Source organism: Chlorocebus sabaeus, chromosome 16 (genome assembly GCF_047675955.1).
Source record: "Chlorocebus sabaeus isolate Y175 chromosome 16, mChlSab1.0.hap1, whole genome shotgun sequence".
Lineage (NCBI taxonomy): Eukaryota > Metazoa > Chordata > Mammalia > Primates > Cercopithecidae > Chlorocebus > Chlorocebus sabaeus.
The window spans coordinates 7779229-7790124 of record NC_132919.1 but is presented as its reverse complement, the minus strand read 5'-3'; the positions used below and the strand labels follow the sequence as shown (position 1 = coordinate 7790124).

The window sequence follows — 10896 nt, the reverse complement described above, 5'->3', positions numbered from 1 at the left end:
TGCGCGGCTCCGGTGGCCACAGATTGGCTAAGGGAGGGAGGCGGAGTCTGACGAGTGGCTTTGGAGCGGAGTTAATGCCCCGGCGCCGCTGGTTGAGACCCCCCCAAGGGGCGGAGCTCCGTGGAAACCGGAAGTAACTCCTGACAGGCACTCGGAGCAGTTCCGGTGAGTCCGGGGGTGGGGGTGGGGTCCCCACCTGGTTGGAAGGCTGTGGGTCCAGGAACCTGAGCCCACGGAGTGGGGGCCGTTCCGGAGCGAGGCTCACATTCCCTGCCCTGCAGATGACTGTCCACAACCTGTACCTGTTTGACCGGAATGGAGTGTGTCTGCACTACAGCGAATGGCACCGCAAGAAGCAAGCAGGGATTCCCAAGGAGGAGGTGACGAGAGGGCCCCGGTGCAGCCCGGGTGACCTCTCATCTCCAAACACCTATAGTCCCAACCCAGCCCCTCCTCTCCAAACCCCAGCTCATTCCCAGCCCCCACCCCGTCTCCCGCATCAACCGAGAGCTAACTCTGCCCCTCTCCCTCCAGGAGTATAAGCTGATGTACGGGATGCTCTTCTCTATCCGCTCGTTTGTCAGCAAGATGTCCCCGCTAGACATGTACGCCGAGTCAGAAAAGATGTTGGGAGGAAGGCTAGCCTTGGGAATTTGGGGATGGGGGAAACTTTCTGAAGTGGAAGGAGCATTGGCCTCCAGAGGGGGAAAGGGTACTTAGAGAGGCTGAGTCCGGAGCGAGAGTGCTGGAGCTGGCAGGAGTGGCAGTGGGGAGGGTCTGAAAGTAGAGAGGTTGGTGGAGGCTAAATTGAGGGGTGAGGATGGGTGATGTATTTACTCAACCAGGCTTCTACAAAGGATATGTTTAGATGAAGAGGGAGTCGACCTTTGAGGGGATCAAAAGTATCTCTTTGGGAGAGATTCTGCTCCCATTCTTCAACACCCTCCTCATCTCTGCAGGAAGGATGGCTTCCTGGCCTTCCAAACTAGCCGTTACAAACTCCATTACTACGAGACGCCCACTGGGATCAAAGTTGTCATGAATACTGACTTGGGCGTGGGACCCATCCGAGATGTGCTGCATCACATCTACAGTGCGGTCAGTGCCAGCCCGGGGACCCATACCCCAGAGCTCATCAGAACCCCAAGACTCCCTCATCTTCCCTGCCCTAATCCTACTATATGTTTGCTGAACTCAAGAGTTTTCTCAGGGGCCCTTAGGTTCTTAACTCCCACCACCACTTTCTCCTCAGAGAGGGCTTGTCTTCCAGCCCTTCTTCCTTGTGCATTTACACACCCCTGAGGTTATACAAGGTTTGGGGCTAAAAACCACAAGTATCCAAAGCCTGGCTCTAACATCTTCCCTTTCTATAGCTGTATGTGGAGCTGGTGGTGAAGAATCCCCTGTGCCCACTGGGTCAAACTGTGCAAAGTGAGCTCTTCCGCTCCCGACTGGACTCCTATGTTCGCTCTCTGCCCTTCTTCTCCGCCCGGGCTGGCTGAAGCAACCTTCCCCATGTCTCAGGAGAATTCGTGTCTGCCTGGGGCCCTTCCGAACCTGTGCCACTTAAGGGCCCCCACTGTAAGCCCCCGTACCCCCACCCCCCACCCAGAGCAACAGCGTAAAGGCCTGCCCTGATGCTCTCCTCCTACCAGAATGAAGCCCACAGAGTCCCTCCACCTCCACACCAGGCCCTCTCTCCAGTTTATCCCCGACCTGATGCTGCGAGAAGCACAGAATAAACTTTTTGCCACTCTCTGCGGCCTGAGCGTGTTGGTTTGAGGGCCCTCTCAGTCCTGCCTCATGCATGAAGGCGGAAAGTAGGGCAGCCACACATCCTTGAGGACTACGAAGTGGCTTTGCGGATGGGCTTCTCAACTGTGGGAATATTGATGCTTTGGGCTGGGTAATTCTTCATTGTGGGGACCGTCCTGTGCTTTGTAGGATTTTAGCAGCATCCCTGGCTACCACTCACTAGATGCTGATAGCACAGGCATGAAATCAAAAATATCTCCAAATCTTGCCGAAAGTCCCCTGGGGGAGACAGTCCCTCCCGATTGAGAACCACTGGGCCTGGGGAAGCCTGACAGCCCTTGGGTCCCAGATGGTGCAGGAGCCACCCTCCCGGATTCCGCTCAGAAAATATTCAAGCTGCGGAGCCTTCGGCAGGCGGGGCTTATGCAGATGGGCGGCAGGTTTGGCTGCGAGGCGGGCGGCTCTATGCAGATGAGGAGGCGGTGCCTGCATGCTGATGAGCTGGGCCCGCTGCCGACGCGGCTGGGAGCCCAGCGGGTCCCGCAGCGGTTCGCGCTGAAGTGGCATCTTTCTCCCGCCCCACTTCCCCCTGGGTCCTTATCCTCCGAGATCTTTACCTCATCCTCGACCTTTACCCTCATCCATTTCCCCCTCCTACTCCTTGCACCTGTGTCCCCCGTAACTGAATACCTCCACTCCTGGCGCCCCCCGCGTTTCTTCCCTCCCGCCGCAAACCTCGCGACCTCCAGCAGCCCGCCCCCGCGGGCCGATCCTGCCTGGCTGCTCCCGCCGCAGCCTCATCAGCCTTCCCTCTCTGCCGGGGCTCACCCCACTACGCCCCCGGTGGTCCGCCCTCGGGCTTCCCTGCTCCCCCCTCCCGTCCCCTCGGAGCCCCCTCCCCCGCCCCGGTCAGCCGGCATGCAGGTGTCAATCGCGTGTACCGAGCAGAACCTTCGCAGCCGGAGCAGTGAGGACCGTCTGTGCGGACCCCGGCCGGGCCCCGGGGGCGGTAATGGCGGGCCGACCGGCGCAGGGCATGGGAATCCTCCGGGGGGTGGAGGGTCTGGCCCCAAGGCCCGAGCTGCACTGGTTCCCCGACCCCCAGCGCCCGCTGGGGCCCTCCGAGAGAGCACCGGCCGAGGCACTGGCATGAAATACAGGTATGGGGGTGGCCGGGCAGCCCACCCCTTCCGCTTTCCTTTCGGGACCCCTGAGGCTTCTTGAGATGGCCGCCAAGACCCCTTCAAACTTCTCTAAGTAGGTCCCCCTTCTTTCCTTCTCTTCTTCCCGTCTCTGGCACTCCCTCACTTTGTCCCTCTCTTGGTCTCTGTCGATACCCCTGACTACCAGAGAATCAAGTTTACCAAGGTCGACTGGGTCCTGTCAGACCCAGGGAATGCCCCTGAGCTTCCCTCCTTACCCCTGGGAAGGTCAGGGATGCACGGATCTCCATGCTACACGGATCTCCAGGCTGTGCCCCCTCCAGTGGAGTGTCCTTGGGTCCGTGTCCTGGGGAGTGGAGGGAGGGAATCGGCTTCTCACTCTGGCCTGCTCGGGGGTGCCTGACCCAAATACTGCCCCTGCCTGCCCCAAAGGCTAGGTCTCCTGCGACCTTTCTTGGGCGCAAGGGGAGTAGGGCCTGTGGGAAGGATGGACCACATTTTTCATCTCCATGCTGAGGGACAGGGTCTGGGTAGACTGAAATGTAACTGACTTTATCTCAGAGGACTGCCAGACCAGAGGCTCAGAACTTGAAGTGGGGGGTAGGGGAGGGGCTCCTGCTGGGGAGTGAGCTGAGGTCACTGATCTGACCTGCTTTGTCGCCTGAAGAGTCTGATCCCCTCTATATGGTGGCCCTCATTGGAAAGCTGAGCTGACACCTGGGTTGGGGGCTCTGGGAGGATGGGGGGCTCACTGGTTCAGAGACAGTCTTCACAAGCCAATAGGAACAGAGGGAGTGGAGAGGGAGAACCAGGCTTTTCTGTCTTACTCTCCCCCCTCCCCCCAGGTCCTCAATTTACCTTTCCTCCAGGCCCATCTGCCTAGCCTAGCCAGGGACCCCTGCCTGTCTGAATGCCTGAACTTGACTCAGTTTACCTCTTCCAACCTGGCATCTGCCATTTGGCACAGCACTCTGCCTGAGGGCCTGGTCTCACAAACTCGCCACAATCAAACACCACAATCAAACAGAATTCCTCCCAGCCCCTCACTGCACACATCCCAGAGATGACTCAAACACAGACAAGAAGGACAAACCTGACAGCACATCTTCAATGTGATAAGAGAGAATGGAGACTCTGGACAGTGGCTCCAGAGGAACAGTCACTTAGGGTTCACTTGCCCTTTCGACAAAATTCCTAGGACCTCTGCTCTGGAGATAGCACTTGCCCAATCCTATAGGACCACTGGGTCTAGTTTATTTGGACTGAGACACCTGAGGGCTTCTCAGTCTGGAAGGAGAGGAGCTGGGGGCTGATAATCTAGGTCCATAATGGAGGCTCCACCCCTTCCCGCTGCTTCTGTATCTTGCAGGAACTTGGGGAAGTCTGGTCTTCGGGTATCCTGTCTTGGCCTAGGTGAGTTAGAATAGGGATTAAGGAAAGGGGGGTATTCTTTCATGGTCTGCCCCCTGCAGTTCTCATGTGCCTGGCTTCTCTCTTTCAGGTACCTGGGTCACATTTGGTTCTCAGATCTCAGATGAGGTATAAGTTATGGGACATGGAATCAGGGTGGTGAGGGTGAGGGAACCTGAAAAAAGAGAAATTAACCTGGATAGGGGTTTGGACAACAAGCACAGGGAATGAGGGATCTGAGGCTGGAGGATGGGGAGAGGGGAGAGTCTAGAGAACCCAGGGCTGAGATGTGATGGGTTAGAGTGCAGTGAGGGAGGTAACTGAGGAGCAGTAGTTGATCTTCACCTCTTTCACCTCCCTAGACAGCGGAGGATGTGCTGACCGTAGCCTATGAGCATGGTGTAAACCTGTTTGACACCGCCGAAGTCTACGCAGCAGGAAAGTAAGGACTGGGGTGAAAGAGCTAAGCTCCATTTGGAAGGCTGAGAGGACCCCAGGGATTATCTTCTTGTTTTCCCTCTAAAGAACCCTGGGACTTCTGAGAACGTGAAGTTCCAACCCTTTGGCGGAGGGACCCTAAAGCATTGTAGGTGTTACAGTCGCAACATCAGTCCCCCTCTGGCTTAGAAGTTAATGGGTATGCTGTGTAGTTACATTAAATAAAGCCAACAAATATATCTGAGGCCTTAGTTATGTGCAACTACATGAGGATTACAAAGATGAATTTTCAAACACATCATGCCGTATCATACATTGATAGCTTCACACTAGGAGCAGGGAAAACCTAGGATGACCTACCCTGCCTCTTCCCCATCTAGCAAACACTTCTGCTCATCTTCAACACTTGACCCAAGTGTCTGCTCCTTCAAGAAGTCTTTGCCCAACTCCCAGAGTTGGTCACCCCCCTCCCCCACCATGAGCTCCTAAAGCACTGTGGACTGCCTTCTGACACACAATTCATGGTTTATGCAGCTATATTAGCTGCTCAAGTCAGAGGCCTCCTTCCATGGAACTTGTCTTGCTCTTCTCCAAGTACCCACACAGAGCCAAGCACAGAGCAGGTGCTGCTTCTGGGAAGAATCAATGTGTCTCCAAAAGTGCACACAGTCTAAGTGGTTAAAGAAACAAAAATGGGCGATAGGAAGGATTAAACAACGGTAAAACATTTCAGTAACAGTCCACCATGACAACTTAAGACTTGTCACAAGTGAGCTCATAATTTTTTGCTAAATTATGTAGCCAATTCTATGGAAGCTGACAAGAAGGCTGGACCATAGACTGTGGCACTCAGAGAACACATTATGGATGAGGCAGAATTTGAGCTGAGCTTTGGAGTACGGGTGGGATTTTGCAGAGGCTCAAAGAAGGGGGAGGGCAACCCAGATAGTTGAAGCTAGACAAGGCAGCATCCTTCCTGGCTCCACCATAGTTGGCCTCTTTCCGCTCATCCTATTCTATCTTTTTGGCACCCACAGTAGGGCTTGGCACATAGTTAATGCACAACAGATATTTGTTGAATACGTGATGAAAACTATACAACTACACCCCTAGTTCCAGGAGTCCTCTTATTTTGTCCAGGATGGGGCTGTGAGCTGAAATGGACTCCTGGTTTATATCCTACCTTGCAAGAGAGGAAAAGGTGGGGAGGAGAGGAAGGAATTGATCGGCTTGGGAGGGATCAGTGGCTCTGCCTTATGTTTCTTTTAGGGCTGAAAGAACCCTAGGCAACATCCTCAAGAGCAAAGGTTGGAGGTGAGACTGTTTTGGGGGTTGCTGGGGATGTGATCACCCAAAAATCCTTTTCTTGCTGGTTCTCTCATTTCTATTCTTCCAGGAGATCAAGCTATGTCATCACTACCAAGATTTTTTGGGGAGGACAGTAAGTGACTGCCCCACTGCGATTGTGGAGAAGGCCTACAAAGAATGTGTGAAGGTGTATGGGGTGGGGGTGGGGACAGCTATCCTCCACCAGGTCCGCACCCTACCTGTGAAGACTCGTGCAATCCCATTTCCTTATGGCTCCAAGCCAGCCCTGGTCCCCTATCTTTGTCACATCTCATCTTTGACTTACCTTTTCCTACAGGGCAGAAACCGAGCGAGGTTTAAGCCGAAAGCACATCATTGAGGGTGAGAGTTAGGGGCTGGGAACCCAAAGTGAGGGGATATGGAAGCCAGAGGAGTAGGGAACATTCTCTGAACTTCTAGAGGCTTTGAATAGGGATTTAGGTGGCCATGGTAAGGGGGCAAGGTTTGAATTCTTTTTTTTTTTTTTTTTTGAGATGGAGTTTCGCTCTTGTTGTCCAGGCTGGAGTGTAATGGCGCGATCTCATCTCACTGCAACCTCCTCTTCCCGGGTTCAAGGGATTCTCCTGCCTCAGCATCTCAAGTAGCTGGGATTACAGGCATGCGCCACCATGCCTGGCTAATTTTTTGTATTTTTAGTAGAAACGGGGTTTCACTACGTTAGCCAGGCTAGTCTCGAACTCCTGACCTCAGGTGATCTGCCCACCTTGGCCGCCCAAAGTGCTGGGATTACAGGCGTGAGCCACCGTGCCTGGTGGCCTGAATTCTTTTTTTTTTTTTTTTTTGAGACAGAGTCTCACTCTGTCGCCCAGACTGGAGTGCAGTGGCACGATCTTGGCTCACTGCAAGCTCCGCCTCCCGGGTTCACGCTATTCTTCTGCCTCAGCCTCCCAAGTAGCTGGGACTACAGGCGCCCGCCACCTCGCCCGGCTAGTTTTTTTTTTTTTTGTATGTTTTTTTAGTAGAGACGGGGTTTCACCGTGTTAGCCAGGATGGTCTCGATCTCCTGACCTCGTGATCTGCCCATCTCGGCCTCCCAAAGTGCTGGGATTATAGGCTTGAGCCACCGCGCCCGCCCAAGGTGGGCTGAATTCTTAGTACACTGAAGCTGAGGTGCTTATCTTCTTCTCCTTACCCCACCTCCAGGCTTGCGAGGATCCCTGGAACGCCTCCAGCTGGGATATGTGGACATTGTCTTTGCCAATCGCTCAGACCCCAACTGTCCTATGGAGGGTAAAAGCAGCACCCCCAACCCTTACAGTCCTTCAAAACTGAGCACTTCCTTGCTGGGTACGGTGGCTCATTCCTGTAATCCCAGGACGTTGGGAGGCCAAGGCAGGAGGATCACTTGGGGCCTGGAGTTCGAGAATAGCCTGGGCAACATAGCAAGACCCTGTCTGTACAAAAAATGTTTTAAAATTAGCGGGCTGTGGCGGTGTGTGCCTTGTACTCCCAGCTATTCAGGAGGCTGAGGCAGGAGGATCATTCAAGCCCAGGAGCTTGACGCAGAGCTATGATTGCACCACTGCACTACATCCTGAGTGACAGAGTGAGACCCTGCCTCAAAAAATCTAAAATACAAAACCTGAGCACTTCCTCAAACCCTCAGCAGGAAGCCAGCCCCTGCTCACAAGGCCTCCCAAACTCCACAGTGGAGGCTGAGACTCCAGGATGTGGACAGAAAGGGAGGCAGAGAATAGATATTAACTTTCATGACTCCATAGAGATGCCGGGGCCTTGGTGGGGCAGGTGGAGGTCTGCAAATCTGGAGTCTTAGATTCCAGGAGTCTGACAGTAAGGCTTTCCCTCTCCTGTGTGCCTAGAGATTGTGCGAGCCATGACCTATGTCATTAACCAGGGCCTGGCCCTATACTGGGGAACGTCCCGATGGGGGGCTGCAGAAATCATGGTGAGTGTGTGACCCCACTTTGCCCCTGTCCCACAATTGGTTCCCACTTTTCACGTGGTTACTCCAAAGCCCACTGCACTGGGGCAGAAGGCAGAGAAGAAAATTGAATTAGTGCTCTGACCCCTATCTTTTCCCCAACCCCAACACAGGAGGCCTACTCCATGGCCAGACAGTTCAATCTGATTCCTCCAGTGTGTGAACAAGCGGAGCACCATCTGTTTCAGAGGGAGAAGGTGGAGATGCAGCTGCCAGAGCTCTACCACAAGATTGGTTTGCAGCCCTCATCCCTGCCTTTACCTTAGCCTCATCCATGGCTAGGTCCTTTTCCTGACACCCAGTGTTCTTCCCTTAGGAGTTGGATCAGTCACTTGGTACCCTCTACCCTGTGGTCTCATTACTAGCAAGTATGATGGGCAAGTCCCAGATACCTGCAGGGCCTCCATCAAGGTGAGATCTGGGGGCTCCAGATGGCAGGACTGGGCTATGTGAGCTGCTCTGGGGGGAGTTACGGGGGGCTGCTGTGTGAGTGTGGTGGTGGTGATGGCAGGGTCTTCTGCTGATTCTCCTTGGCCTCCAGGGCTACCAGTGGCTGAAGGACAAAGTGCAGAGTGAAGATGGCAAGAAGCAACAAGCCAAAGTCATGGACCTTCTCCCCGTCGCTCACCAGCTGGGGTGCACTGTGGCCCAGCTTGCTATTGGTGAGACACTGCACCCTGCAGGGGCCCTGTCTCCTCCTGACATGCTCCCAAGCCCATCCTAAAGCTGGTTTGTCCCTAGGGAGGACCCTTGTCTTCAGAGACACTTCTGAAATCTATGTGGTCACTGTGCCCCATCAGTTCTTTTTTTTTTTCCTCCTCTGGCCCCAGCGTGGTGTCTCCGCAGTGAGGGTGTCAGCTCTGTCTTGCTGGGGGTGTCGAGTGCGGAGCAGTTGATAGAACACCTGGGCGCGCTACAGGTGAGCCGGGGACTCTGAGGCAGACCCTATCTGTCCCCTTCCCCAGGAGTCAAAGCCACACTCTCCAACCCAGGATGGCCCTATAAGGTCACCCACTACAAAGTCCTCACTTTGCAGGTGTGAGGTCCCAGGGCCGGAAAGCGAGGCACCGGTACAGCTGCGGCTCTTGCCTTGCCACTTGATCGCACTGTGGTGCTTCCCCGGTCCTGGAACCCCATGCCCTTTCTCAGGGACCCAGCAGGCTGCCGTTGCCACCACCCCATTCTCTTCCAGGTGCTGAGCCAGCTGACCCCACAGACGGTGATGGAAATAGACGGGCTCCTGGGAAACAAGCCGCATTCCAAGAAGTAGTCGGTCGCGGGCGCAGCGACCCAACCCGGTGGCGCTGCACCCGCCCGAGACCCGCTTCCCGCAGCCGCCTCTCCCGCTCTGGATCCCTCCATGTAGCGGCCGGAGCCAGGGTAGCCCCGCCCACCAACGAGTCCCGGCTTCGAGTAGTGATACGCATGAACAAAGCCATACCCTTTTGCAGTGGGGTCCAGAGAGAAAGTAGTACGTCCGCCCCCTGCTGCGTCCTTCTAGGCCCTTTTGCAAATACCGGGCATGAACTACTCGCCGTCGGCCACTTGGTCTCGCCCCCTACTCTCCTCCCCTTATTCCCGAGGCCTAGAAAAGAAAACAAAAACAAAAACCCACCACATACAAGAAACATGCAGAGTACCTCAAAAGCGGCCCTTGAAATGTCATCAAACGGTAATAACCTAGTGAGTGAGTTGTGACGTCATCTGGAACATAGGAAACGTGGCTCTTAGGGTATTCGGTACGAAGGAAGCCAGGCTGGTCCTGGCGGGAAGTAAATGATAATCTTTGGGAAACCAGGACCCTGCCTCCCAGCCCAGAGGTGGAGGAGGGTGGTCAGGGTGGGGCCTACAGTGGCACAGCACTGACAAAGGTAGAGGGAAATTTAATAGCACATCTACACTGCAGTCTGGTGAAAGTGGCCGGGGTGGCCCTTGGAAAACAGTTGGGCTGTTCTTTGCAGGAATTCGTGATAGCCTCCCCGTCACGGGCAGAGACAAGGGGCTGACATAAAAGGTCTGGGTATAGACTTTTGAGCCTTGAGCAGGGCCTCCTACCTGGCAGTGGAGAACTGCAGTCTTCCTCCTGGCAATAACCCTAAAGCAATAATGATGGCCCCTCCTCTGTAAGACTTCCCAGGGAACTGTAAATAAACCTCAGCTTGATCCTCACAGTGTCTAAAGTTGCAGGGGCTTGGGAGGGTAGGGTCACAGTCTCATCTGCCTGGCCCTCTCGCCCCCTAACATTAGAAAGCTCCCAGCATTAGCTTTCTCTCCACTGCTCATTCACCTTGGTGACCCAGGCATCAGGCTCCTAGTCACTGTTCTCATTAAGGACCAAGACACCAGATACCCAGGCCCCAGTTTTCTTCCTTCAGTTACCACATTCCTTAGAACCCAGAAATCTGGCTTCATAATTTTGTTCCTCCTCTTTCTATGAAAGACCTAGCTATCTGCCCTTATTTGTTTGTATTTAAAGTAATATTAGCCATACTTCTTCCTTGTACTTCTCATTTCTCTCTCGCCGGATACTCACACATATGCCAAGGAACTTGTGGCTGAGTGGGAGATGCTGTTCTGAGGTTGAGGCTTTGTGATTTGATGGAGAGGTAAAGTGAAGAATGGTCTGAGGTTGAGGGAATACAGAGAGAAGGAAAGATGTTATCATTTTACTGGGACAGAACTGGTTGAAAGTTACAACCTTAAAGATCATAAGGCAGAGGAGGATGAGCTCTGCGTTCCTTAAATACAACCTGCCCATCTCCCTTCTACCCATCCTCCTCCTACCTTGATCCAAAAGCTGGGCAAGCAGAGTAAAACCAA

At 54.2% G+C, this 10896-nt stretch overlaps 2 protein-coding genes across 3 annotated transcripts; both read left to right on the top strand.

The window, feature by feature from the left end:
• The first annotated feature begins 42 nt into the window (after positions 1 to 42).
• On the top strand, positions 43 to 1758 carry TRAPPC1 (trafficking protein particle complex subunit 1). The gene is made up of 5 exons (XM_008010232.3): positions 43 to 165; positions 282 to 380; positions 535 to 605; positions 960 to 1098; positions 1374 to 1758. The coding sequence occupies exons 2-5, from the start codon at positions 282 to 284 to the stop codon at positions 1500 to 1502; spliced, it is 438 nt and encodes a 145-aa protein (XP_008008423.1). The 5' UTR covers positions 43 to 165; the 3' UTR covers positions 1503 to 1758.
• Positions 1759 to 1875: 117 nt separating this feature from the next.
• Positions 1876 to 10566, top strand: KCNAB3 (potassium voltage-gated channel subfamily A regulatory beta subunit 3). Of its 2 annotated transcripts, XM_008010230.3 has the most exons (14): positions 1876 to 2915; positions 4288 to 4331; positions 4420 to 4457; positions 4691 to 4770; positions 6036 to 6080; positions 6163 to 6207; positions 6412 to 6455; positions 7278 to 7364; positions 7955 to 8040; positions 8190 to 8310; positions 8393 to 8487; positions 8618 to 8738; positions 8907 to 8995; positions 9269 to 10566. In XM_008010230.3, the coding sequence occupies exons 1-14, from the start codon at positions 2179 to 2181 to the stop codon at positions 9344 to 9346; spliced, it is 1710 nt and encodes a 569-aa protein (XP_008008421.1). In that variant the 5' UTR covers positions 1876 to 2178; the 3' UTR covers positions 9347 to 10566. The 2 variants fall into 2 exon arrangements, with proteins under 2 accessions (XP_008008421.1, XP_008008422.1); XM_008010231.3 differs by lacking the exon at positions 7278 to 7364.
• Positions 10567 to 10896: the final 330 nt, after the last annotated feature.

Excerpts from the sequence above, each read along its gene's own strand:
- TRAPPC1 (XM_008010232.3), top strand. The coding sequence starts at position 282 with ATGACTGTCCACAACCTGTACCTGTTTGACCGGAATGGAGTGTGTCTG. Across the intron at positions 381-534 it reads CAGGGATTCCCAAGGAGGAG|GAGTATAAGCTGATGTACGG; the intron begins GTGACGAGAGGG and ends CTCTCCCTCCAG. Across the intron at positions 606-959 it reads AAGATGTCCCCGCTAGACAT|GAAGGATGGCTTCCTGGCCT; the intron begins GTACGCCGAGTC and ends TCATCTCTGCAG.
- KCNAB3 (XM_008010230.3), top strand. The coding sequence starts at position 2,179 with ATGCAGATGGGCGGCAGGTTTGGCTGCGAGGCGGGCGGCTCTATGCAG. Across the intron at positions 7,365-7,954 it reads CCCCAACTGTCCTATGGAGG|AGATTGTGCGAGCCATGACC; the intron begins GTAAAAGCAGCA and ends CTGTGTGCCTAG. Across the intron at positions 8,996-9,268 it reads AACACCTGGGCGCGCTACAG|GTGCTGAGCCAGCTGACCCC; the intron begins GTGAGCCGGGGA and ends ATTCTCTTCCAG.